Source organism: Psammomys obesus, unplaced genomic scaffold, assembly GCF_907164565.1.
Source record: "Psammomys obesus unplaced genomic scaffold, mPsaObe1.curated_primary_1811, whole genome shotgun sequence".
Classification (NCBI taxonomy): Eukaryota; Metazoa; Chordata; class Mammalia; order Rodentia; family Muridae; genus Psammomys; species Psammomys obesus.
In genome coordinates this window covers 8778105-8806006 of record NW_026596162.1, presented here as the reverse complement: position 1 = coordinate 8806006, position 27902 = coordinate 8778105, and the positions used below count along the sequence as shown (strand labels likewise).

General features: G+C 40.9%; 3 protein-coding genes across 7 annotated transcripts in view; 1 reads left to right on the top strand and 2 right to left on the bottom strand.

Annotated features, from left to right (window-relative positions):
* The window catches only part of Ranbp9 (RAN binding protein 9), a 35418-nt gene extending 20399 nt beyond the window's left edge, over positions 1-15019 (top strand). The window contains exons 8-12 of the mRNA XM_055595120.1: positions 34-178; positions 2921-3042; positions 4460-4611; positions 10799-10910; positions 14147-15019. Coding sequence (XP_055451095.1) covers positions 34-178; positions 2921-3042; positions 4460-4611; positions 10799-10910; positions 14147-14277 — 662 coding nt within the window. The 3' untranslated portion in view covers positions 14278-15019. The remainder of the gene's footprint in view (positions 1-33; positions 179-2920; positions 3043-4459; positions 4612-10798; positions 10911-14146) is intronic.
* A 798-nt stretch (positions 15020-15817) lies between these two features.
* On the bottom strand, positions 15818-19139 carry Nol7 (nucleolar protein 7). Its single transcript, XM_055595121.1, has 8 exons — positions 18887-19139; positions 18745-18805; positions 18295-18353; positions 17279-17307; positions 16998-17079; positions 16398-16519; positions 16244-16321; positions 15818-16047 (listed from the first exon to the last, which is right to left on the bottom strand). The coding sequence occupies exons 1-8, from the start codon at positions 19132-19134 to the stop codon at positions 15968-15970; spliced, it is 759 nt and encodes a 252-aa protein (XP_055451096.1). The 5' UTR covers positions 19135-19139; the 3' UTR covers positions 15818-15967.
* A 3349-nt stretch (positions 19140-22488) lies between these two features.
* Positions 22489-27902, bottom strand: part of Sirt5 (sirtuin 5) — a 29809-nt gene continuing 24395 nt past the window's right edge. For 3 of the 5 annotated variants that reach the window (XM_055595142.1, XM_055595141.1, XM_055595144.1), the window contains 2 exons: positions 26514-26629; positions 23015-23400 (listed from right to left, as the gene is read on the bottom strand). In XM_055595142.1, coding sequence (XP_055451117.1) covers positions 23325-23400; positions 26514-26629 — 192 coding nt within the window. In that variant the 3' untranslated portion in view covers positions 23015-23324. The other 2 variants (XM_055595143.1, XM_055595145.1) reach the window with 2 other exon arrangements.

Sequence of the window (27902 nt, the reverse complement as noted above, 5' to 3'; positions counted from 1 at the left end):
TCTGTGTTTTGTTTTTTCTTGCTTTCTTCTCAGGTTTTGAAAGTTGTAGCAATGGTGTAATATCAAATAAAGCACATCAATCATATTGCCACAGTAAACACCAGTTACCCAGTTTGAATGTACCAGAACTAAACAGTATCAATATGTCAAGGTCACAGCAAGTTAATAACTTCACCAGGTAATAAAGTACTTTCCCTAACTTTTATATTACTAGAAACAACAAGGGCATAGATGCTGTCTCTTCACTGATAATGTCTGAAGAACTTCTGGGGTCCACACTGGGGCCTGCACCTCTGAGCTCCCAGAAAGTAAAAGGGTAGGGACTCTATTTACTCTAAGTATTTAACTTCCTCCTGTGCAGAGTCTTCTTAGTTGTTCTTCTCTGTGCTGTGTTCTTCCCGCTGGGGAGGTTATAAGGGCAGATAGATGTTGGGCTGTGTTTATTGTCTTTATACCAAGGGCAGCACAGTACAGGTGCCTACAAGAATCTTTGACATTAGCATGACAAAAATATTGAGGAACTTCTAGGTACCAAACTTGCTGCTGGCTATATTGTTTGACTTCTAAGATTAAAGAGAAAACACACATACAAACACGCGCACACAAACATATATTTCTATCTTGCCAGGTGGTGGTTGTGCCACACACCTTGGAAGGCAGAGATAGGCAGGCAGATCTCTAAAGAGTTAAGCCAGTCTGGTCTACAGAGTGAGTTCCAGGCCAGCCAGGGCTAAAATAAAAAAAAAAACAGAAGACATATCGTAATGAACATACCATGGGCCTTGATATACTCCTATTTAACATTAGTGCATTCTTAAAATCCATGCAGTGTAATCACTTTAAGTATCCAAGAGCAAATTAATGTGCATTCAGCCTGTCCAGTGATGTAGCATCTGAACCGGGTTCATACTGATTTGATTTCAAGCAGTGTTCTTAATTTCTTATTGAAGAGGAACCAACTGTTAGCATGGAATTTCATAGCAAAGACTAATTTTTAAACTTTTTAAACCAGTAAGAATTATTTGTACTTGGGTAATGACTTTTCTGTAGCAGTATTATGTAGTCAATAAAGATTACATTAACTGTTTAAACCATTTTACAGATGTAGAGCTGAACATCAGAAAGAAACTGCTGTTTTTTAAGGTCACTAATTAGGTAGTAAGTTGCAGAGCTGAAAGTTGTTACCAGGATTTCTGACTTAGGAACTTGTGCTTTCCCCTCCCACTGTCTGAAATGCTCTTCCCACTCACTCCTGTTCTGGCCTTAAGACCCAAGTCCAGGTGTTAACTTCATTTTTCTTGCTTTGTACCTTCACACCACATGCTGTACCTCTCCTTATGATTAACATTCTTCATAGCCATGATGGAGGCCACTCTGGGATACATGAGCTAGCTGAACACAGGCCATTTTCTCTTGGAGAGCGGTATAATATCTTTAGTGTTCAAAATGGAACAGACCTCGGGGGTCTTTTAAATATGTGTGAGCGGATGTGCAGATAAACGAATCCCTCTCAAATACTAAATCATATTGCCCGAAATGTTAAAAAGCTTAAATAATTTAAAACTAAGACAGTGAAGATTTTGAAGTATAAACTTTGTTTTCCTATTTATAATTTTTTTTTTTTTTTTTTTTTCCTTAAACAGACTCTTTCTTATTGAATCAGTCTGTTTTGTAGTCCTGAATCCTTTGCCTCATCTTCCCAGGTCTGTCTGTACTAGACTTGAGCACAGGAAGGCAGAGGTAGTGTGCACAGACACACCTCTGTTCACATCCCGCAGCTGTTGACTAGTGGGTTATCTCTGCTAAGGTTTGGGTTTTTGTTTTGTTTTGTTTTCAAATGAATAATTTTACCTTTGTGATGAAAAATGTCCTTTTTGCACATTTCTTCAATTTTCACCAGTTATCTTTCTTGGTTAAATGTTGTTTAACTTTTCACAGGAGACATCTTAAGACTAAAGTATTGTCTCTTTAAGTCTGGGTAGATTTGAAAGGGCATGTATGACAGCTTCACTATGACCATATGTAGTTGTTAGCATAAAGGTTTTGGTACACTGCAGGATGAACAAGCATGGGAACTTGTCAAGAAAATGTTGGCTACTGTTAAAAAATATGGTTGCTTGAGCTGGGTGTGGTGGTGCATACCTGTGATTTCAAGTACTTGTAAAGTGGACATGGGAAGATTGTAAGTTTAAGACCTGGGCAATATAGAGCCCATTAAAATAAGAATCAAAGTAAAGATGTGATAGTCCTTTAGAGTCACTGGCCAACTAGATAGCCTGGAGAGTAGTAGTGCTGTTTAGGTCTGAGAAGCAGATGAGACACAGTAGTTTGGATTTGTTTGTTTGTTGTTGTTACTGTTAGTTACTTTTGAAACAGCATATTCTTAAATAGTAAGGACAGGTACCAAAAGCAAAGTTTCAGTAATGATGTAGATATGCAAAAGTCTAGAAACTTTTAAAAAGTCTAGAAGTAGACTGAATAATAGGGCAGGGAAACAGTGCACTGGATTCTTTGAATCAGGTTTATCAGTTTGGAGAGTAAAGTTTCTCCATAAAATGCTGGAAGTGACTCTTGTGGCCAGTGGAGAGGAGTGTCTCAGGAAGATGTAGGCATAACAGGGAAGAACAGACCTGAGTTTGAAAAATAAGTATTATGCCAAAGCCTGATACTTCCATACTGATGCAAAGTCACAAAAATCACTGCATTCTTGCATGTGTGCCTCTGCTCCTTTATCTCCAAAGTGCAGATTTGTTAAAGACCAGTTGTATGTGTGTGTTTGATACATTTGAGATTTAACCTCATTTACCTCTTTGCAGATTGCTGTTGTCTTATGAAAAATTAGTGTCTTATAGGCTACAAAGTTGTGTAGTAACTTATCTTAAACTAATTTCTAAAATTAGGTTTGTTTTTTCATTTTCAGTAATGATGTAGACATGGAAACAGATCACTACTCCAATGGAGTTGGAGAAACTTCATCCAATGGTTTCCTAAATGGTAGCTCTAAACATGACCACGAAATGGAAGATTGTGACACCGAAATGGGTCTGCAGTGATATTTCTTACATTTTAAATAAAAAATGGTGGCTACAAGGTTGTTTTTACTTGGACTGATTCACAGCTAAGAATAAGGCAGATTTCAAGATGAAGCATCTCATTTAACACTTGTGAGCATGGGTTGCTGGAGAGAGCAGGCACCTTTGGGCTCTTAAGGGGAGGTGCCAGTCTTCCTGGCTCAGCTGGCATGTGTATTGCACTGCCTTGGGGATGAAGGTTGGCTATAGAAAACATTTTTACATTTATTTCAGTGTAGTCAGTAGACCAAATGAGTAGAAATCACGTTGTAAAGTTGATTAAATGCAGTCATGACATGTATAGTGCTGTTCCTAGGTGTGATTTCTCCCGCTTTGAAACACCACCCTAATGATGCGTGTGATCCTTGCTTTCCGCATCAAACAATGAGAATCATTGAAGTTTATAAATTATTCATTGGAATTCACTGCAGTATTGTATTTCTTTGTATTTTGACACCGAAAGGTAATCACTGGAGTTGTTTAAGGGACAGCCTGGTTTTCCCTGTTGATCCTCTGTATCTAGAGACACCTGGGAAGGGGCAAGAGTTCTAGAGCCAGATTTACCTGGATTTGAAAGCTGCAACTGCCACTTACTAGCTGCTTGACCTCAGACAGGATACTTAACTGCCCTGTGCCTCAGTTTTTTCATCTGTAAAATGGGTAAAATCTACTCAGTCATTGTGAAGAGCAAATTAAGTTTATCTCTGAAAAACTGTATCAAGTACTTTGTTAATATTTGTTATTTTTATCATCATGAATGCTGTTACTAGTAGTGAATTATATGGGTACAGTGTTGACAGTCACTAAGGATTAGTCAACATATATATAGTTTACAGTGCTTCTAAGGGTAATATTTCCCTTAATAGTATAAGTGTAATTAGTCTTTTTCATTAGTAAGATAAAATATCATCTATGTTTCTGTTGGGGTTTTGGCTTCCAAGAACATTTTATTCTGTCTTGTTTTTTTCCCCTGCCTCCCATCTTGTTTCATATAGTTTTAGGGAGTTCCACTTAACTTTGTATGCAAACACTGAAAGGTTCTTGCCTCTTGTCTGCACACTGAATGTTGGATCCCAAACTCTTGAGACTATAAATAGAGTATAGCTTTGTGTTGCAAAGCTCCATATAAGAAATTTTGAATCTGTGTTTCGAGCCAGGCATAGTGCTATATGCCTGTAACTCTAGCGCTTGGGAGGCCAAGGCCAGCTTGACAAGACCTTGTCTCAAGAATGTACATGTATATCTATGTTTAGATGAACTACTAAAAAGTAGTTCTACTACTAAAGAATACACAAATATTAAGTAAAAAAAAACCCTTGCATTCTCACTTTTTCCCCCCACTGTTTTCCATTCTATAAGTAGTGAAATAGTTGTTTGTTTGCTTACAGAAGTTGACTCCAGTCAGTTAAGACGTCAACTGTGTGGAGGAAGTCAGGCTGCCATAGAAAGAATGATTCACTTTGGCCGAGAGCTACAAGCCATGAGTGAGCAGCTGAGGAGAGAATGTGGCAAGAACACAGCAAACAAGAAAATGCTGAAGGTAAGAATGTTGCTTGCCTTCTGAGATAAAATATCTGGGAGGTTGGGGGCTGTGTGTGTCTCATTTTAGCTCACCATTTTAGAGTTTTCAGTCTGTTTCCACTTCCCTCCATTGTTCCAGGACCTGTGGTGAGAGAAAGAACCTCAATGCAGGGAACTTGGAGCATGGCTCACAGGGAAGGGTGGGGCTAGGGACAGCCATACTCTTTGCAGTGACCTGTTTCTTTCAGATAGGCTTCACCTTCTCCAGTTTTCACTTCTAATAGCTCATTGATAAGGTTAGAGCTTTCATGATCCAGTCATGCTCCAGTGACCTCAGTTTTACACAGGGACCTACTCTTACACACATGATCCTTGGGGGGAATATTTCACATTTCAAACTACATATATTTTCCCTCGAGACTTACAAATGTGTCAGAGGCATCAAGATACAGTTTTGTTAAACACTGAGCAACAAGGCAGAAATTCTTAGGAACTTGTACCTAGAATTTCCCCTCAGCACCTTGCCCGTTTCTGATTCAAAACTCTTGATGGCATTAGGCAGCTCTGATCTAGGAGAACATTGGGTCACACATGTACAGTCTTAAGTGCCATATGTGCTGCAGAGTGGCACTGTGCTCCCAACGACAGAGCATGCAATTGTAGTGTGCTGCTGAAACCAGAAACTTGAGATGTATTTTTAGTAAATGCTGTTTCAGGCTTGCAGCAAGGTCAGTGGATTTTATAGGAATTAATAAAGGATTAGCTTGTCTTTCATGTCTAGAATGGTTAGAATACATTTTGAAGAATCTTCTGGACTATGTCCACGCTGGATGATAAGGATAAAATTTCACCAATAAGTCAACCACAGTCTTGTGTATTAGTTGAAGTTGGAGTGCTTATGTTAAGCAAGACTGCATTTCACTGTATGATTTTTGAGTCTTTAAGAGACCTAGAGACTGTTCTACATACACCTCAGTGAATGTATAGTTAGTTTGTATATAGTTCGTATATGATGTTCTAAAGCTGTGGGGCTTCACTTTGGACTTTACATTTTCACTGTCAAATTATATTGTTATGCATTTGTCCATCACCATAAACAAAGAAAAAGTCAATAAAAGAAGTAAGTACAGGTAGGAAAATAGTTTTATATCCTCTTTCACAATTCCTGTCTATGACCTGCATTCTGCTCATAGCCCTGCTGATTCTGACCCCTGATAGGGCAGAGTACCATGAGCAGCAACACCTGGAGGGAAGAGGCTTTCACCCATGGCAGAGTAAAGCAAAGACATGGTCCCAGTGACCTACTACCTATAGCAAAGGGCTCACTCCCCAAGGTTCCCGGGTTTCCGAAAAATAGCACCACCTGCGAGACAAAGCATTAAACTGACAAGCCCCTGTGAAACATTTGACAGTGTAGCCTAGAAAGCAAAGGGAGATTTAATTGAGAGCCCTTATGACTAATGATTGTATATTATAGGAAAGGGCAAATGACTGCTAGTATTTGTTCTGGACAGGAACTGAGACGTTAGTGATCAGTAACCTGTAATAATACCCAATACCATACCCTTGGAATAAAGCCAGCACTAGTACTGCACAGTCCTTGCACAGTAGCCTCTGTTAAAGGCTTTATGCCTTATATTTCAGTATCTGAGATAGGAAAAGTGTAGTCACATACCACATCATTTGCTAACATAACAGCTGTATTTCTGGTGGTAATCCTCAGTGATGAAGAGAAAGAAAGTTAAATTACTATTTCATACTAGATATAAAAGAGTTGGTAGACACAGATACTTACATTTCAGGAAAGTGGCTGTCTACATTTGCCCTAGAGGATTTTCTGATGGCCAGACCCTGTCTTTACTCAGTTTTCCATGTTAAATGTGTCTCTCCTGAGCACATGTAATCTACAGCACCAATATCTGGTACCGTGGAGCTCTTTAGAACTGCCTCTGTAGAAGTGTTATGAACAGTAGGCTCCTTATTAGGTTTCTGTCTAGGTATCTAAACAGTACTAATTTGATAAATACTGAGGGATGTTTTAGGGCGATGGTTCTTAGTATCTCTGACATGTCCATCCTTTAAAAGTGTTGATAGGGGTTCAGCTCGGTGGGCAAGTGCTTCTGTGCTGCAAGAGGTGTTGGTTTCCCCTCATCACTGCACCCTCCCTACCCCCAACAAACAAAAGTTTTTCAAGGGTTTTCTTTAAATGGGTTACAAGTACTGATATCTACAGTACTCAAAGCTAAATTTCCCAAACTGGAAATACTCATTTTAAAAATCTATTGGCATTTTATGAAAAAAGTACCCCACTTAAGTGAGAAATAGCAGTATTTGAATTTTTCTAGGTCTCTAATGTTTAATAGATGAACTAGATTCTCCTACCTGCTTCTGCATTGAGTCCATAATCAGACATTTGTATATCAGGGAAATGAGCGATGATAGTGAAAAGGGCAAGGAAAACTTTAGTGATACTATGTACAGTTTTGGTTGGCTTTGATTTTGTACTTTTGACTTGTAAGCAGCTTGAGCTGCTTCCCTCTAGTTTCCCCAAACTTACCTTGCTTCGGATACTGATGAGTGACAGCTAATTTACACGAAGTCAAGAGGATTTGAGGAAAACAGAAATGTAGATGAGGTATTGAAATTATTCCTCTTTATTCTTCATTTGAGGATACATTTGATTATGGGTTGTTTTTCTTTAGTGTTTGGGGAGTTTAAGAACCTTTTAGACCACACATGTAATTGTGCATCACTTAATGAAATCTTTAGACAGTTCTGTTCTTGTACAAACATGTTTGTACACAGACCTAGATGGTACAGCTTACTGTACAACTAGCTATATTATGGGGTATATGTATTATGCCTAGCAGTGTTTTATACTTGGCTTATACTTCCTCACCAAAAACACAGTAGTACTGATATGACAAAAGCAATGGTGTCAATAGGCCTTAGAAATTATATTATAATCTTAAAGGATCATCTTATATGTGCAGACTGTTAGTGACCTAGACATCTTTATGCAGAACAATTGTACACACAGCGGTTTGGAGTTAAAGGTAAAATTTTGCTGAATTTTACAGAGCAGTGTTATGTTTCCCTTCATGTGCACCATTTACCCTAAAGTAAATGGTTAGGGAGTTCCTGCAGCTGTGGTTGGCCCAAAGTATCTCTGGACCTTTGTCCTTCCATGTCTGCAGTCTTCTGTCACTTGTCATCCTGTTTTGTTCTGTATAGCCTATTCTTTCCAGTAGCTCCTATGGAAACTGCCTGGATTGGTTGGTTTGCCAACCATTTCTTGAATGTCAGCAGTGTGACCCAGATGAGCAGTCATGGCCTCAGGAGCTTTTAGTAGTACAGCAACTGACAGAGAAATAGATACAGCCAAGATCCACAGTATCTAAAACTGGCTCGTAATCTTAAGTCAAAATTGAGTAGTTGCAGTTTCTACATTTTCCATGGAAGTTGTTTCTATTGAGGCAGTCTTATTCTTTAAAATGAAGCATGACCTGTAGTGGCACTGTATTTTCTTCGGCTGTGTTGTGTTACCTCCCACATGCATGCATTTCACCTAGTTGGCAATTATAGAGTGGCACCCTTTTGTCCTTTTAAAGCAGGGTTTCACTGTGCAGGCCCCAGACCACCCCCCTCAGTCTTTTAACCTTCAAACCTCCATCACCCTCCCAAATGCATTACATGTGTGAGCTTCCGTAGGTTGCTTGTGGTGTTTGTGTGTTTTAAATTTCTCCCAGTTTTTATAGCATATTTATAGTTTTGAAGTGGCTGTGTGACTTTTTTTGTACATTGTTATTGTTGTGTTTTTGTGATACCTATATGTACATGCATCTTGGTTTCTTTAAAGATTTTCCACTGAGATAAATTTTAAAAATTACCGAGAAAGACTATGTGACTGTGGCTTGTGCTGCATGTTGCAAGACTGCATTCCAGAAACTTTGTGCCAGTGAACTAGCTGTGGTGGATTGCAGGAGTGGCACTAGTGGCCTCAGTCCTGTCCTGTCTTGGGTAACACTACAGTTTTATAATTGGTTATTTGCACAGTGTAACAGCAGAGTGAAAAAACATTCATATTACTTTCCTAATTTCATTTGTGTTCCTTAACTTTGAACTTTTTATGTGTTTATGCTTGGTAGTTTAATGCTGGTTTTCTTGATTAGAACTTATTCTGCTTCTAAGCCAGCAATTTTCAACCTGTGGCTTGCAACCCCTTTACAGGTCACATATCAGGTATCCTGCATATTAGATATTTACGTTAGAAGTCATAACAGTAGCAAAATTACAGTAATGAAGTGGCAAATCATTTTATGTTTGGGGTCACCACATGGGGAACTGTATTTAAGAGTCGCAATATTAGGAAGGTTGAGAACCTCTAAGCCATATTTTGTGGTGTTGCTCTGTGGGTCTTCTCAAGTCAAATCTAATACCTGCCAGGCTTCTTTCTTTAAAGTCCCAGCCTCCCTTAGGGAAACATAAGTTTTCATCGTGTAGTTTTAGAGTATTTTAGGATGTGGCTCCTCCTTGGCCATGTGCTTTTTCCTTTTTCCATAGTCTCAGTTTATGGGCTTCCATTAGGTCAATAGAAATGTGCTAAAAGCAGTAATTAGGTTCTGGTCCTTGCTGTGTGTACCCTGTTGAGCAGCTGTGCTCACTAAAATAAGAGTAAAATTTTAACAACTTATTAATGTGTAGACTGGTAATTAATGGGAACCTCTGTCTTATGGTACTGTGTAATCTTTACTTCTCAAGCTAAGATGCCTCAGTTAAAATCTGTAGGACAGGGACAAAAATCTCATGTGAAAGCAGTTGAGGTGATCCATGAGTACCTGAAATGTCTTATAGAGCATTGGCCAACAATAATTTATTACAGGTATTATTTCTAAGTTTTTGTTTTTAAGTACTAAAGGAGGTTGAGATTTCTGCCTTTTTGGTGGTGTCAGAGTATAGCTCTATGCTTGGACATATTCTCTTAGTACCTGTATGGAGAGAATGACACCTCATTAGAACGCCGTGGTTTGCAGGGTAAATTAATGTTAATGAGAGGGTTATAAGTTAGCTCTGTGAGATATGGACTGTTCTTTGGACAGTAAGTTGGAGGTGGAGTGTAGGATTAGGAAACAGAACCTCCACTGGACACAAAAGCATCGTCAGTACAATAAGAATCAATTACTGTTGTCACACAGGTATATACAGACACTCAACACCTATGAGTAGGTACTGGTAAATGATATATTAAGAAACTGTGTTTCTAGTTACTGTTGTCATAGTTACTGTTCTATTGCTGTGAAGAGACACCTTGATCAAGAAAATTCTTATAAAAGAGTTTAATTGGGACCTTGCTCATAGTTTTGGAGGGTTAATTCACGATCATCATGATAAGAAGCAGGTAGGCATGATGCTGGAATAATAGTTGAGAACTTTATATCTTGATCCACAAGCTGCAGCAGAGATACAGAGGCTTGGTGTAGAAATCTCAAGGTCCACTCCCAGTGACAACCTCCTCCAACAAGGCCACACTTAAACCTTCCCAAACAGTTCCACTAACTGGGTATCAAGTATTCAAGCATAGCCAATGGGGACAATTCTCATCAGACCACCAAATGACATTGCTAACTTTCATTAGTTCTCACACAGTTCTGTGCAGTAACATCTTAAAAACATTTTGGTATCTGGCATTTAATTTTTGCAAGGGGACACAAAGCTGGCAAGTGGTACAGCTTGGACTTGAAGCCAGTTATCTGAGAGTATTCATGGTAAGACAGAAAGTGTGAAAAGAAAGCTATGTGCCAGTTGTTTTAAAGTTCTAAGAGCAGTTGCTTCAGGATAGTTGGAAAATAATATACTGAAGTCTACAAGATCCATCTTGGCTTAATTTTTTTCTATTACTAAACTTGGTCACATGTGATAAAAAAAACTTGGATGTTTTTGCCTCTCTTCCTTTTTCATCAGTATTAGCCCATTCCTTTAGAATTGGTTTTAATTTCCCTGTTGTGTTATAGAAGTGGTGAAGGAATGGCAGAAATAAACAAGAAAACTGAAAGCCAGTTAGATTTTGCTGTATTGTGAAACAGAAAATATAGGTTTAAAGGTTATAGTCACCTCCTGTTTTAAGACTGTATCTTAATCTTTCTTTCATTCTGGAGCCACTGTGAACACAGCAGTTGAACTGTCTGCACTAACATTGTTTTCAACAGGATGCATTCAGTTTACTAGCATATTCAGATCCTTGGAACAGTCCAGTTGGAAATCAACTTGACCCAATTCAGAGAGAACCTGTGTGCTCAGCTCTTAACAGTGCAATATTAGGTAAGTAACTATAAAGCAAATCAACTAGACTTCAGCTACATTCTCAACATTTGAAAGGATATTAATATTTGTTTCAGTAAAATAGGGACATATCATTCTATTTAAAACTACTGAAAACTTCCTCCATACCAAACGGATTACTTGAATTCTTGTGGAATAAGTGGTAGATTCTAAAGTATATCTTAGAAAGTGTGTGTGTGTGTGTGTGTGTGTACGTACGTGTGTACGTACTTAATGAGTCCTGTATAGAATGAGGTACTTGGGTGGTTTTTGTGTTTAAATTTTAAAAAACCACTATAGGGGCACCTCATTTTGGAACTGGGAATAACATGCATCATTCTTTTAAATTCTTTCATCAATTTGGCCTGAGCTGCTCCTCTTGTATGGAAGAGGATATGGACATGGCAGGAAAATAGCCTTGTGTTTCTTCCAAGTATGTGTCATTGGGCTGAGTAGTGGAAAGCCTATGTTATAGAATAGTTAACATGTGATCTTGACTAGCCCAGGTAAGAAAGGTGACTTCAGACTGAAAATACAGGAAGTTATGTCAGTAGCAATATTTAATTGGCTGCTGTGGAAGGAATTTGGGCATATTTCTGAAGAGTTTGATAGTTGCTCCCCAGGAAAATGAGGCTGGGAGTACTTGAATAGATGACTCGAATCTCAGCTGGAACCACCCTGATACCATTCTAAACCTTTAACTCAGGCTGTTTAAAGAAGTAGGGGTACCTGAGCTCCCCCTATTCATAGCTTCTGTGCTTCAGACATAAGCAGTACCAATCCCTGGACTCAGACATTTGTCTTTAAATTAAACAAATCACTTAAGTGGTCAGGCTTTGTCAGTGTGTATGGGAAGTGGGAAACGAGAATCTGCTGTTGGGTTAGCTTTTGTTCCTGTCATGTTACCACAGTGATAGTAATCGTAACTATATGCTGAACAAATACATTTATACAAATTCTATAGTTACTAGAAATGCCAAATGCTTCATCTATACATAAAGCTTAATCTCTGAGCTGTTTTCTCCAAAGGAAAGTCAGATCAAGGGTTATTTTACATCTGACGTTTAGAGTTTTAACTTTTCCAATAAAATGAGACTCTAGTCCAGGTTAGAAGTTTGTGCTGTTATTCGGCCTAGTGAGGCTTAGAAGCTTTTTTAACCATGTGTTTCAAATAGTTTTGGAAAGGTGACAGCACTGTCACATGAGTAGAGTGATTCAAACATTAGTACTTGTATTGAAGGTTAATATGTAAAAATATAAAGGAAGCCATGAGTTTTGATATTTATCCTTAATCTGATAAGGGTCAATGCTGCCATTTGGGAGTAAGAATAGTGGCTTTGTATGGTAGCATTTATGTGTAGAATAATATGAATTTGACCTTTGAGTTGCATTTTCAGTGGCTATAGAGGATCATCTCCTTGGTAAAAATAAGAGAACTTAATAATAGTGCTAATATAGGGGGAATGATGGCTTACTGTAAAGGCTTTGTTTTTGTGTGTATGTGAAACAACTAGATTGTAGGGTGTCAAAACATCTGATTGCTAAGTTGCCAATTTTCTTGTGGCAGTGTTTTTTTAAGATTTATTTATTATGTATATAGTATTCTGCCTGCATGTATGCCTGCATGCCAGAAGAGGGCACCAGATCTCATTATAGATGGTTGTAAGCCACCATGTGGTTGCTGGGGATTGAACCTTTGGAAGAATAGCCAGTGCTCTTAACCTCTGAGCCATCTTTCCAGCCCTTGGGGTAGTTTTTAATTTCTTGAGTTCTTCAAATCAGAAGCTCAGGAGCATTATCCAAGACACATGTGTTAGGCTGGGTGAGGCAAACATGCCTTTGAGACAAGCAGACCTCTGTATTTAAAGCCAGTCAGTTTCACATAAAAAAGTTTCTGGCCAGCCAGGACTACAAAGTGAGACCTTGGGGATGGAGGTCAGGGAGAGACACAGAAAAAAAACAAAACAAACAAACAAACAAAAAAAAACCCACAAAAAACTATGAATAATGCTTATATTTTTAAAAACAATCTAAACAATAATGTGGGTGACTGCATCTTTTTTGCTACTCATGGCCAGACCTACATGTAATGCATAATACACTGTCATATATTTCTTAAAAGCTTGAAGATAGATAACTTAAAACCAAAAACCAGATGCACCCTTTGGTCAAAGAGTGTAATAATGAAACCAGTGCTCACACTTCCTATGAACCATAAGCTTTAAAAAAAAAAAAAAAAATCATTTTTTCCTTTGTATTTGTCAGTAAATCAGTACTTTAATACACGGACAATCTTTTTCTTTGGTGTGCGGGTATTTCAAGACAGGGTTTCTTGTGTGTCCTGGACTTAAGCTTTGTAGACCAGGCTGGCCTTGAACTCAAGAGATTCACCTGCCTCTTCCTGAGTGCCAGGATTGAGTTGGGTCCTGTTACCCTAAGTTCATGTCATCTTTGTAGTCATTGCACATTTAATCCCAGCACTCAGGAGTCAGAGAGACCAGCAGATCCCAGTTTCAGGCCATCTGGTCTGTAGAGTGAGTCCCTATCAAAAACAAAATACACCTGCCTGTCTTAAGGTTGTGATGTGTTCCACCCAGGAACACTGTATTTATTAAAATATCTGAAGTAATGATCAGAGCCTTTTCAAGTCTAGGGTGGCTTTGCTCTGTACGCTGACAGGCATTCCCTTGCTTCTGAATAACACTTAACAGCGTACCTTAGAGGCAGCTCAATAGCCTTCACCTGACTTTTATCTACAGGGGGTCAGGAAACTTTGAATAAAAATCTAGTACTACCTTTTCTTGTTAATGTCAGCTGACCTTGGCTAAGCATCAAGGTTGAGAGAGAAGAGTTTGAGTATATACCTTAAAAAGGATCTTTGAGTTTCAGGCCAGATAGGAATACAAAGTGAGACCAAGTGTGGTAGCCTGGCTTTAATCCTAGGGAGGCAAAGATAGAGGACCGAGTTCCAGGCCAGCCTGATCTACAAAGCAAGTCCAGAACAACCAAGGCTACATGGAGAAAACCCTGTCTCAAAAAAACAATGAATGAGTAAAGTTTTAAGAAACCTTAGTTCAGCAAGAACTTTCTTAGAAATGCGAATCTGCCTTGCTAGTCATGTATAGGTCAGATCCTCACAGGTACTGATGTAGGAAATGTTGTATTTTCCTGATTGAAAGATGGTTTTTAAAGTGATTGTTAATTGCTATTTCCATATTCTAATCCTCTTTCTTTAGAAACTCACAATCTGCCAAAGCAACCTCCACTTGCCCTAGCAATGGGACAGGCCACACAGTGTCTAGGACTGATGGCTCGATCAGGAATTGGATCCTGTGCATTTGCCACAGTGGAAGACTACCTACATTAGCTATGCACTTCAGGAGCTCACACTTACATTGTGGCAAGTAGTCAACGTGGAAGTAGACCGGCTCTGCTGATTTGAAATTTAGATTTTTTTAATTATGTACTGGGGACAGGTTTTTGTCGCTTTACATTGCTTCCTAGTTTACAGCATGATGCAAATGATTTTCTAACTTAGTGTTAGGAGAAAATATTTTCCATCTTTTAACCTCTTAGTTGTCTAAGAGTTAAATATTACTGAATTTCAGACGTTCAAATTGATCATCAGAAATCCTTTAAAACAATTACCTAAAAGAAACCAAAAATCCTGCCTTCTTTGTTGGGGGGAGAAGGGGGGAAGGAAATGGAACAAGTTGTGTTTGTGTTAGCATGTGGGTGATGTAAACTACAAATTGGGAGCTGTTCTGACCCCCGCTCCTGTGTAACCATTCAATCAGTGTAACTTGCAAAATGCATAAACATCCGACAGTCCGAATTTAATAGTGTTGATGGAAGAAATCATTTCTAATGTGTACTGTAAAACTTGAAATACTCAGGAGCTGAGTGAGTATGTTTGTTGCTACTTACAATCCCAGCCTGTTGTCCCAGTAGTTTTGTTTTTAACATGGTCTTTTTCAACTTTGTTTCCTGTTTAACTACAGATGACTTCTGTTGTAGACTCACAAGTTTAACTGTTGTATTATAACAGTATTACATGTCAACAGTGTGGTTATGACCTTTATTTATATAAAAACCAAATATTTAGTCAATTTACCGTGTCTTAATTTAATCTTTGTACACCTTCCATTTTTAAGTGCTTAAATGAGTACTATATTGCAATAAAAATGTAGTGATATAATTAACCAGCCATTAAAAATTTACTTCTACAGATATTAGTGTCAGTTGAATTTATGTGTAAGGTTTTCATATACTTTTTAGAAAAATTAATATTAGTCTTACTGTCTGTCCAAGTTCTACAGTCTAAGACTGCCTTCAGGTAATTACACTAGTCAAACCTGACATTGTGTGTGCAAGTAAAAAAAAAATAGGAATTTAACAAGTACTGTAAATGTCAACCAAGCAAACCCCCAAACTAGTTAAGCTGTTCCAGGGCCAGCAAGATGGCTCAGCAGGTAAAGGCACTTGCTATTGTAGTCTGGTGACATGAACTCAACCTCTGGAACCCACATGGTACAGAAGACTCAATATACACTGTCTCCTGATAAACCATGAATGTGCACATACCTTTTCTTTAAAAAACAAAAACACTTATTTCAGATGAATTCAGTCCATTGCTGGACAAAGGTGCTGACGGAAGCCTAAGCCTTCTCCAGCAGATATTTATTTACCTCCTCCTGGAATTCACCCACCTGTGCTCTTTAACAATAACTTATTCCTTGATAGCAGTAATCACATCAATTAACAGAATAGCTTTTCTGCTGAAGACTCCACAGATGGTCCCTTTATCCCTCCCTCCCCGTGCCCACAAGGATGAAAATTCCTCTTTAATTGCTCTTCCCTCCAGGATGGATACTCAACTGTATTCCAGAAAGAAATGTAGCCGGCTGTTTTCCCAAACAGAAAAGTTTATGGTTTTTATAATGATCCTTTACAATGATTTATGAATGACTAGATTTTGAGAAGTTAATCCTCTACTCCAAGTAACCTTAAATTCTATACATACAAAGTACAGGTTCTTCATTTAGCTTTACTTCAATTCACTTGTAAGTTTTCTTTTTCATCTTTTTGGCCATCCACCGTTTTTTAAACCTCTTGGCATTTTGTTGTTTCTGAGCACCTACAACACAATAGAAAGCTCCATGTGTAGGAATACTCAACAAGTATCAGTTTAAAACCCTGAGATTTTTCAGTGTCTGGATTACACAAATGGATACTATAAAGTAGATCTTTCAATTTATAATCTTGACCCGCCTCCTTTCAAAAGTATTCCCTTTGTAAACTACAAAAGCCAAGAGAAGAACGTTCCAGCTTACCCCAGGTGGTATTCAGAAACTGGGCAGCAGCCTTTTTCACTGGTAACCTCTTATTGTTCAGAGATAGGAACTTGTTTACTAAAGGAAAGAATCACTTGTCATTTCTTTATCATTATGAGAAACTGAGACAGACAACACTCCATAAGAAAATTACCAGTAGTCCTCTTGGATCCTGAACCATATAAACAGTTGTGGATGAAGTGTTTGGCTGCTTCTTGCCTTGAATCTCTCAGATCTTGATCTTTTAGCCTTACAGCCAAGTAGCTTTTAGCCTGACTGGTGAGCAATAAAAAAAGGTCAGAATAGAGGGCACATGCTCATTTTCCTACATAACTGTGAATGTGGTGTTGCGGAGGGTCAACCCATGGTGGATCACATACACTAAGCAAGCACACATCTTTAACCCAACTTCCCCCTCCCCCCTTTTGGCAAGTGGGGGTGGGGTGGTGTCAAATCCAGGGCCTCACAAATGCAAGACAGGGACCCAATTAACTCATTACTTCACTTTGAAAAGTCATTGTTTTTGTTCATCCTTGTCTTTAAGTGACTGTATGCATACATTATACAGCTAATTCACATGCTATTTTATAAGAAAAAGAAATACTTTAACATGCTTTAAGGCAGCAAGTGTTACTAACCCGAAAATGATATTTTTCTACAAATAACCCAATCTGATATACTACCATCTTCTTCCCATAAGCCAAAACTTTTAAAAGGAAACATCCCATTAGGAAAACAGAACAGAACTCATTACCCGACAGACTGCACTTTCTGTATTTTAACTTTTTTGGAGTTTCTTCCTTTTGCATGGTGTTCACTTTCCTTTTTCAAATTACCTGAAAAATTAAGATCCACTTTGTGGAATAGTATTTCTATAAATTTAACACTTCAGTGAGTGCAGGTTTCATTTTGAAGAAATAATGGGGAACGGGCTTAAGCCAACTTTTTCCAGGTCTAGGGGCCACAAATAGCCAAGAACACCTGCAAATGCACCTCACCCTTATATGAAGTTACTTAAATGAGAACAACTCATACCTTTTTCGTTTCCTGATGATTCCTTTATGCTATGGGGGGGAAAAAAAGGTCAGAACAGCAAGCAGTGAAGAGTACTCAAAACAAGTAGCATAAGTTCCCCTTCTGGCTTTCATGACCACTACCTTTGATTTTTAATCATGCCACACAGCACTGCCAGCAAGTCCCAGTCACTGAACTAACATGGAGTATCCTCAGAATGTAAACCTGAACAATGTTGGTAGGCATCCAGAGAGTATGCTTAACAATGTGGAAAACTCAAGAACTGTTTGTAGAACTTAGCACTCCAAATACCAAATAAAGGGTGCTGCTTGTCTACACTGCCTGGAAAACGAAATAACAGCAACTATACAGATCAAAAGTGATGGGGGAGGTTGAACTTGATTATGAACAAGGACTTCAACAGCAAAAACATCATGAATTCAAGATCTGAATGATTATGGAAAAATAACCAACATATTGGAGCTACTATCCTGATTTTTAAAAACTTCAGATTTTAGAGTGCACTAAGGCCAGATGGGATGTACACACCTTTAAATCCTGGCACCTAGAGGCAGAAGCAGACAAATCTGAGTTTGAGGCTAGCCTGGTCTACAGAGTGAGTTATTAACCCTGTCTAGAAAAACAATGAACCAAGGAGTGCCAAGAGCAAAGGAATAAGTTCATGGGACTTATTTCATGGAATAAACGCAAGCCTTGAGTTTTTAGCACAGATAACTGAGCAAAGCTGCTAAATGAAATGGGGAATAGTGAAAGGGTGATGGCAGATCAAACAAGCCTAAGAAAAGTTTGTGTTTAGGAGCTTTGGCTAAATGCCTGCTGCAACACTAAATGGTAAGCTTTACGTCACTTATTTACCATACATCCTGCACCAGGGCAGATGCTGGGTGGGGAAAGTTTACTTGATAGAGCGGGATAAGGAACTCCAAAACCACTGCGTAGCTTTTAAGTTAGGGAGAATTGCTTCAGTTGTACAGACTTAAAGATGGCTTTATGTAAGTAGAAGCCCCGTTACTTACTCAGCCTCTGAAGCTGTCGTTAGCTGCTCTAAAACAGCGTCTGGAAGCAGTTTTCTTTTCTTTTGGAATAAAAACATTTGAAGAGAAGTTAAAAGTGATGTACAGGTATGACACGGATTGCTTTTAAAGTTATTCATTTCAAACAGCCCTACGTCTGGACCACTGCCCTGCTCCCTCTAGGCTGACAGTCTGGGTGTACAAAGCCCAAAACATTCTCTGTAATTGTACCCAAAGTAACGGAACGTTCAAGTGTCCCTATTACAATAGAAAGTCGGATGCCCGGGATGTAAATACGTAATCATTAACCATGGGTATAACTTTAAAAACAAGAGAACCCCACTACGACCGGAAGCCGAGACCAGGTGAGTGTCAGCGCTACCACGCCCAGCTCCTCTTCAATAGCCTATCCTAAAGCCTTTAGCCAGGGAACCCTCTAGTCTCGGCCCCAACCTTCTGCTCGATGAACAGCTCCTCGCGCCGCCGCCGCTTCTCCTTCAGCAGCGTTTTATCCCTGGGAGAAAAAGGGGCAGGTCAGCGCGGGCCGAAGTCGGGGAGTCGCAAGGCGCCCCGGTCCCGACCGCGGGCACCGCACCTGCGAGCGGTCTCGCGCACGCGCAGCTCCTCCTCCCTCGCTTCCGCCTGGGCACTAGCGAAAGTCAGCTCCTCCGGGGCCTCGTCGTCCTCGTCCTCGTCCAGCGGCTCCGCGGCAGCGCCGCTGCTGGGCTGCGCGAGCAGCAAACCGTGCTCCGCCTCCTCCTCCTCCGAGGCCGGCTGGTCCTCGTCCACCATCGCCTCCGCCGGCGCGGGGATACGCGACGAGCGTGGCCGGAGCTGCACCATTGCCAACGGAAAGACGACTGAATGACCCTTGACCCGGAAGCAGCCGCTAGCTGTGCGCGACGCATGCTCTCTACGCCCCCTGTTGGTTTGGAGGCCACAGAACGGGCAGAGGCGGGCGCCGAGAAGGTTGTGTGGCTTCAGCGTGGTTGTGACCTGGAGGCAGACTGGGAAGAGGGGACGGGTCGTTGTCGCTGCTTTGTTTCTTTTTTTTAGGTCCCCAAGTTGACCGACGGAACAGCTCCAAGGGTGTAATAAATAATGAATGACCATCATTGCCTGCCGGATGCATCCCTCTGCCGTATACTTTCTGGGAATGTACGGCCTTTGTGATCTCTACCTCTTATCCATTATAGAATACGAAATAATTCGTTTCCTACTCAATCCGTGCATTTGGAATAAGCTGTCATTTCCGAAATGTGTTCCCCAAGTCAGAACTTCCCACCCAGATTAAGTTCAAGGACATGCCATGCTGACATGTCTAGTTACACTATTCTCCAAACCTTGTACACGTGTCTGTCACAGCTCTACCCTCTGTAATCAGTTCACATGCGCACTTCTTCAACTGTTCTGAAATCATCAATTTCTAATGTCTATCATGCAGCGTATGTTCAACAAATGGTTAGTTACATCATATATACTGTGCACTTCGCAATCTTATTTAATCTCTTATTTAGAAGCAATTTTCAATTTAAAAACAACGAAGCGAGTGTGGTCAAAAAGAATAAAACCTGGCTGGTAGGTGGTGACACAAGCCTTTAATCCTAGCACTGGGAGGAGAGGCAGGAGGATCTCTGTGAGTTCTAGGCCAGCCTGGTCTACAGAGTAAGTTCCAGCACAGCCAGAGTTACAAAAAACAAAAAACAAAAACAAACAAACAAACAAAAAACTCTGTCTCAGGAAAGGAAAAAAAACAAAACAAAAAAATCCCCCAAACCAAAAGTGAACAAAATAAGAACTGCTGGAAGGGGAGGAAAGAGGTGGCAGCTCTGAAACCTCTGGGCCTTGGTCAGATAGCAAATACAAATGGAGACTGTTCTCAGAGTCAGGCACAGTAACCCACGCCTGAAATCCCAGCACTCAGGAAGCTGAAGCAAGCAAATCATAAGTTCCAGGCCAGCCTAAGCTAAAGTAAAACCTATCTCAGGAAAACAAATGTTCACGGCAGCGTGCTGATCCCTACCTTAACTAATATTGAGAAAATGGAAAGTGTTAAGCTAAAGGCCAGTGACAAACCTAGGAAAATCACATGGTGGTGCTGTCTGTACAAAACCCACATGAGAAGTGTCAGAGGGCAGGAGACATGCCTCAGCGGTTAAGAGAACACGAACTCACTGTTCTTCCAGAAGACCTAAGTTTCGTTCCCAGCACCCATGTCAAGCAACTCATAACCACTTTTAACTATAGCTCCGGGGGTTCCAATTTGTCTGGCCCCTGTAGGATACACACCCAGTGCAGACACACACACATACACACACACACACACACACACACACACACACACACACACACACAAACACCTTTCTCAGAAAGTTTGAAGTTATAATCGGCCCTCTAGCTGTACAGCCTTTGGCCTACCCACCTGAAGTGTGACTCTCAGGGTGCCTGGCCAGTTCTCCAGACCCCCAGTTGGTGGGAAAATCTATCTCCTTCACACAAAGGGCTTTTGGGATTTGTTACAAATGACTGTCACGTATGGTACATGTAACTGTACCTTGTTGCCTATGGTAGATCATTTCAGTCATCGACATGATTGGATTAATAAACACCTTTGGGGAGCCATGAAGTCTTGAGTGATACTGCCGTGTCAGTGTCAAGGACCTCAATGCCTCAGACCTATGGGAATGGCAAAGCCTTACCTGGGGCAGGGCCAGGGAAATGACATATGTTGTCCTGTGCCAATGTTGACAGTATGTGCAAAACCTAGGAACCACAGCTACACCCTCCTGGAGGGTGACCCCAGCCACAGACTGCTGCCCTACAGAGCCCTCCCACAGAGACTGTTGAACCCCACACTTCCTTGTGCTGCACATAATAAACTTGCTGAGTTTCCAGGTTGCATAGAAGGTGCCCTCCATCGGAGTGCCAACCCCCCTGACCCCAGCTTTTCTACACGTCTCTCTGTCCTTTGTCGGTGTCCTGTTGTAGGATATTTGATCCCATTGTGAACCCCAAAATTGTGAACTGTAAAAAACACTCTCTCTTTGGTGTGGTTGAGCCCTAGCATACACCTTTAATCCAAGAACTTTCTGTTTATTGTAAACAGGTGATTATGGTGTGGTTCACCCAGCCTTAGCACACACCTTTAATCCAAGAGCTTTCTGTACACAGGATTTAATAAAATTAACTCTGGATCAGGAGGCAGAGAAGTAAACCGCCTGATAGAGATTAAAGTGTAGGAGAGACTTTGAGTTGAGGGGTATTTAAGATAGCATGGAGAAGAAGAAAGGGCTATTAGATCAAGCTCTGGCTTTAGCTTAGGCTTCAGCTACTCAGCTCCCTGGCTTTTGGGTTTTAAGTTAGCAAGCCTTTGGCCTTGGGCTTTTTTTCTATTTTATTTATTTATTTATTTATTTATTTATTTATTTATTTATTTATTTATTTGGCCTTTTGCTCCTGGCTTTCAGCTGAGCTAGTGCAGCTTTTATTTTGTTTCCTTTTTTTTTTTTTTTCCCCATGCAGACCTGAGCTGAGAAGGAAGGTTAGCTGGTTACTTTCTTTGCCTCTCTGAGCTAGCAGGTTTTCACCCCAGCATCTGGCTCCTGAGTAAATTGATAAAATAAAACGGTTTGGATTTTTCTTCTTTTCAACAACAAGGTCTGTCATTTCTTCATTGCCAAGTTGTTCCCATCAGGTTTCTAGCGCCTGGCCATGCAGGATTCGGTAAACACCTGGTCCAATGAGGTACACCTTCTGATGTGCCTGTATCAAGTTCTCTCAGGGTTAGCTGAGGAAGAAATACCCCGAACGTGAGGGGCAGAGTGTATACAAAGGGGAAAGAGGAAGCAAATGGACTACTGGGATTCCCTTTGTGTATTTTCTGGGCAGCCACGGACCAAGCCATTCCCTAACGTGTCTTCCCTGCTATGATGTGTTCCTCTGAACCGTGAGCCAGGATAGACCTTTCATCCTTTACACTGAGTTTTGTCGGGTATCTTGGTCACGGTCATGAGAAAGGTAACTATTGCCAGAAGCCCAGGGTATTACATGGAATTCTGAGGTGAGGCAGTACAGTTACCTGGGGAACCAACGGGCTCCAAGGGAGAGCATTAGGTGTGTATGCCCTTTATCCTCTTTGCCAGTGGCCACTGCATCCCTCTAGAACTCGCTCCCTCTCATTCAGGGCCACACTGCATCTGCAACATTCTTGCTACTTTATTGCAAGGTAAAAAGCTGAATTTTCCAAGGTTTCCTGGAGCTTTTAGGCCAGTAGGGACCACATGCTCCTTCATTCATGACATTAAGCAATGATGTAGGCCAGAAGAGACACTGCGCTCCTTCCCTCATGAGATGAAGCGATGGTTGCCCTTCGTTTCCTCTCCTTAGGGGCCACTCAAGTGCTTCTTCCAGGATTAGCGGTGTTCTTTTCCTCTTCCTGGTGTCTCTACCTGCTTGTCCCTTTTCTTGCCTTGCATGAGTTCTTGCTGTGACTCCAGATTCTTTAAGGTAAGGCATCCAAGCAAAATACCGAAAAGAAAAGGAAATGAAGCCCCCAACAAAGGCCTCTCTTGAGGGGACATCTTAGACAATATGTTACCGATTATAAAAGATAGTTTCATTTCCACACACCTACTTACAAAAATAAGTAAATACTGGGGCTTAAATTTTAGTGTTTTAATTCTCTATTTCTATCTTTGCCCAACACACAACTAGGACAATTACCTTCTTTTCAAACAATTTAATTAAAAATCATTTTCTCCCAGTAACTGACTAAGAACATCAAAATTCAAAATACTCATATTTCGTTTCAAACCTAATAATATGGAAGAACATGAAAGTTCATCAGCCTCTTCCAGATAAAACATACTTGCTTTTGGTATTTTGAAGACCAATCACATTACAGACTGTCTGCTAGGGGCCTGGAGGTTATTTTCAGATTTTCTGAAGTTTGCATCTCACCATCCACAAAACCATTTCTCCTGTTCGTACCCTGGTTCTGTGATACACGTTCTTCTCATCTTTCTACAGGACAATTAAGAAATCCTTTCACTTTCGTGAGGAGCAAGGGCTTCAGGAAGTGTTGTCCCACAGGGTCCCTGAAAATGGAACCTAAGTAGAAGGAGCAAGACAGCAGAATTAGGAGATATACGTTAATAAAGCGAACACACACCTACAGCTAACAACATGCAAAACTACAGGTGATAATAACATACAACTAATGGTGTTTTAAATTTTTAATAAACATTTTTTTTTGACAGGGTCTTACTATGTAACCCTGGCTAGCCTGGACCCTGTCATGTAGAGCAGGCTAACATTGAACTGACAGAGATCAGCCAGTCTCTGCCTCCCAAATGCCAGGATTAAAGGTGTGTGCCACCAAACCTGGCTTTTGTGGACTTCTTTAACTCAAGTTCTGACAATACAAACTGTAACATCACAGGTGACTGTCTAAAGCCTGTGTGCCATAAAACCTTTATTCTGACAGGTAGATGAGGCATGATTGCAGTGTGTTTTCCCAGTGTAATTCCAAATTCGGAACAAATTACATATGTGTCCATATTTGTCTGAAGACAGAAATGGATGGAAAGATATCCCATATTCATGGATTGGGATAATTAATATTGTTTAAATATCCATACTATATATAATTCTTATTGCAATTCCAATGTCATTTTTTTTCATAGCTAAAACAATCCTAAAACTCACAGATTCACACAAACCTTGGTTACTGAAAAAAACTCATGAGTATAATGAACAAAGCAAGAGTCTCCATGGAAAATGACATCCTCACAAATAGTACAAAGTGATAGAAATTAAAATAGCACAGTACAGGCATAAAGATAGACACATCATGGATTATAGAATAAAGTCCCGAAATAAATCTTTAAGTCTATGGTCAACTGACTTCACAAATCTACCAGTGACACAATGGAAAAAGGGAGGTCTTTTCAATAAATGGTGCTGGGAAATTAGATATCCACATGCTGAGAAATGAAACTGGACCCTCACATAACATATTAAAAGGAATTTAAAACTACTAGAAGAAAACACAGAGGGTCCACAACACTGGGCAAGGCCATGACTTCTAGATTTCTCAAAACGCAGGCCACAAAAACAAACACAGACAAATGTGATTCTATAAAATTAAAATCAGCTTTGAGAGTAGCCAAGTGTTTGAACTCTGTGCTGTGCTACCCTGGGCCACATCCCCGTCATGGGAAGAATAAGAAACCCCTGGAGCATGATATGGGCTCTATTTTAGATGGACATGGTGAGCACGCCAATAATTGCAGAATTAGGAGGTCAACAGAGGAGAATCATGAGTTGGAGGCCAGCCTGGGCTACATATTAAACTATAATAAGATGTATATTTTGGGTTGAAGATTTATCTTGGAGTTAAGAGAGTTTGTCTAGTGTCACAGGCTCTGAGTTCAATCCCCAGCGTTACAAAGTAAAATGGAAAATAAATTAGAGGGGCTACAGAGATGGCTACACGGCTAAGAGCAGGTACTGCTCTTGCAGAAGATCAGAGTTCAGTTCCCAGCGCCCACATCTTGCAGCTCACAGCAGCCTGTAATAAGAGATCCAAACCCTCTGGCTTCCACTTATGTACACACTTATGTGCACGTATGTACACACAAACAAACACACACACACAATTAAAATAGAGTTCCTGTCAAGAACTCCAGCTGTAAATGATGATTCAGGAGGTATAGGTGTCTGCTTTGTTTTCTTTGTAAGGGCTCGGGTGATTTTTATCTTTTGGAAGCTTAAGGAAACACCAGGAAAATTATGGGAATGAGGAAAGGTGAGCTCCTTTCCTAGCAAAGTGCATCTCAAACGGAAGGCCTGTGTGATAGCCAAAACCAGCAAAGATAAGGCTAATAAGGAGTTATTTGTGCTTGAAATATATACATATATATAATGAAATATACATGTATGTATGCATGTATGTATATACAAATATATGTATATGTATGTGTATAAAGTTCAAGGCATGCATGTATCCTTTTTCTTTGGACTCACACTAGGTAAACTTTTAGATTACGTGATCAATAGAGGCCCAGCTACTCAGGCAAAGAGGCCTTGTTCACCACTCGTGATGGCACAGCCAGGCGAGCAGTCAACTACCCCGTCAAATGCGGCCACTGTGTCTTAAAAGCAAGGGCACTTCAAACCCTTGATAAAGCGGCATTACTGCCTACATAGTTTTCAGTCTGATTCCTTAGATTTCTAGCCTCCACAAGCAATTGGTATTCGGATGGAAGTACCTTTCTTCCCCACATACCACTGCATTACTTTATTACTCCCAATCATCTCTCCTGGACTCTCCCCTCGAAAACTTCCCGCAACCAGACCGGCCCCATGGTGGTCCCCGCACTGCCTGCCTGTGCACCTGACTTGGGCCTTTGTATCAGCCTTTGTCCCTTGGCCCAAGGGACCCTACCGAGTCCTGATGCTTGTCTGCCCCCACATAGAACTGCACCGAGGCTCTCCCCACTGCCTCAGCACCCTAAACTGGATGATGTGCCCGCCAATGATACTGCTTCCTGCCAGCCTTGCCCACCGGCAGCTAATCTTCAACAGGGCAGGTTTGGATTTGGGTTACTGATTTGTCCGATCCTTGGGACTAAAGCAGTGTCTGCTACACCGTGTACTTCAGTTAAATTCCACAGATTACACACGGGGCCACACGGTGGCTGAGAGCACCGAGGGGTCCGGGTGCTCAAAGGCCCCAAGCAGAGCTTTGAGGAGCACACACCCTAACTCTGTTTCAGCCATGTACAAATCCTGACATTCAAAGGACCCCTGAGGTTCAGTCAGTCAAGACACGAAGAAAATCAGAAATGCCTGGCATTTACTGCAACTGCACGCACCCAAGAGACGGCGACTCTCACCACCATGTAAAGGCTGTGACCTCATCTACCTGAAAACTACAAATGCAAGTATAAAGTCTAGAGAAAAGCATAACGTGTCAATGTGGAAAACCAAATGTTCCGTGGAGACTCCCAGTCTGCGGTTAATGGCGCTTTGCTTTTTCATAGACGTCAACTACAAATCAATCAGTCAATCAATCAAACAAACAAAAACCCCACAAACTCCTTTCTTTGCCCTCATTCACCTTTCTCTTGTCCTCCGCAGAACTCACAGCTGTTCAGTCTCTTGGGATGGTATCTCCAAGCCCACCCTCCACCCCTCATCACCCATGGTCATCCCTGTACCTGAATATGTTGGTGGCTGGGGTGGTTTCCGTGTTAAACTCGGCCACTGGGACACCCCGGGAAGCCACCTGAGGGGCAAACATGGCAGCTGGGTAGACCACAGAGGACGTCCCCACCTGCAAAGCAAGCGGACAATGGCTGCACTAGGTGGAGATGACACAACAGGGAAACTTGTCAGGAGGTGTGAGGAAAGCTTAGCTGTGATGGAAAATGCAGTGTGGAGGCAAGCGAGAGACATCTCTTGTCTGGTGTTTGGCCAGTCCTCGGAAGTGGGGGAGAACACGTGACAGACAAGGACAGTTACACAAGTGGACAGAGAAGCACAGAAATGACCCAAAGGGCATGACTCTGCGGTTACTTTTCTTCTGGTCTTTAAAGTTGTGCAAATGTGTTCTTTTCCTAAGGTGGGAAGTAACCGCTGATAACCTTTTGGCCGGCACGAACACCCCTCACAGGAATGGAAAGGCCAGAACACGTTTTGTAAAGCTGGTTTCTCCACGGATGACCATCGTGACCACAGAGGCTGCCCTCCACATGGGATGTATGGAGTAAATCCAGAATGGAAATAGACCTGCCACAAAGTGCCTCTGCTTCTAATGACATAGTAAAGAAACTGTGAAGCCTGCGTGCTCCTCCCAGCTAATTCCACTTTTAGGGAATGCGTCCTAAGGGAACTGCTTGAGGAACGTGTTAAGATTCCCATCCCTGAGTATTCCTGCAACACTGCTTAAACTACCAGGATCTGAGACAACCTGGGTGAGGGGCACATGCCTGTTATCCTAGCATGCGGGAGGCAGAGGCAGGAAGATGAAGAATTCAAGTCTGGCTTTGGCTATACAATGACGGATACCCTCCTGGGCTATATTAGATGTTATTAAAAAAAAAAAAAAAACTGAAACAGCCCAAATGTCCCACAATAGGATTTTCTCACCATCTCACCTGTATACCAGAAAAATCGTGCAGTAAACTGAAAGACGTGGCAGCTTTGGTTATGTTGATAGGAATATGCCAATTGAATTATATGAATAAAGCAGTCTCAAGACAGAATGTGTATCATGTGTATTATATATCTATACACACACACACACACACATCTACATAAAGGAGGGTTTAGGTCAGAAGTGGCCAAGTTTTTGGAGAAAAAAGCCATACAGTAAAACTGTTAGGCTCTCGAGACCATCCAGTCTCTGCCACCAGGACTAAACTCTGATATTGTGGCACAAAAGCAGCCACAGACAGTGTGCGGAACAGCAGTGGTTCTAACACAGCCATTCAGAAAACAGGGTGCAGACTCCATGCATCCAGAGGCTACAGTTCATTTGCTTCTGGTCTGGAAGAAAAAAAAAAAAATCAAAACGCTACCGGTGATTATTTCCAAGATGGTATAAT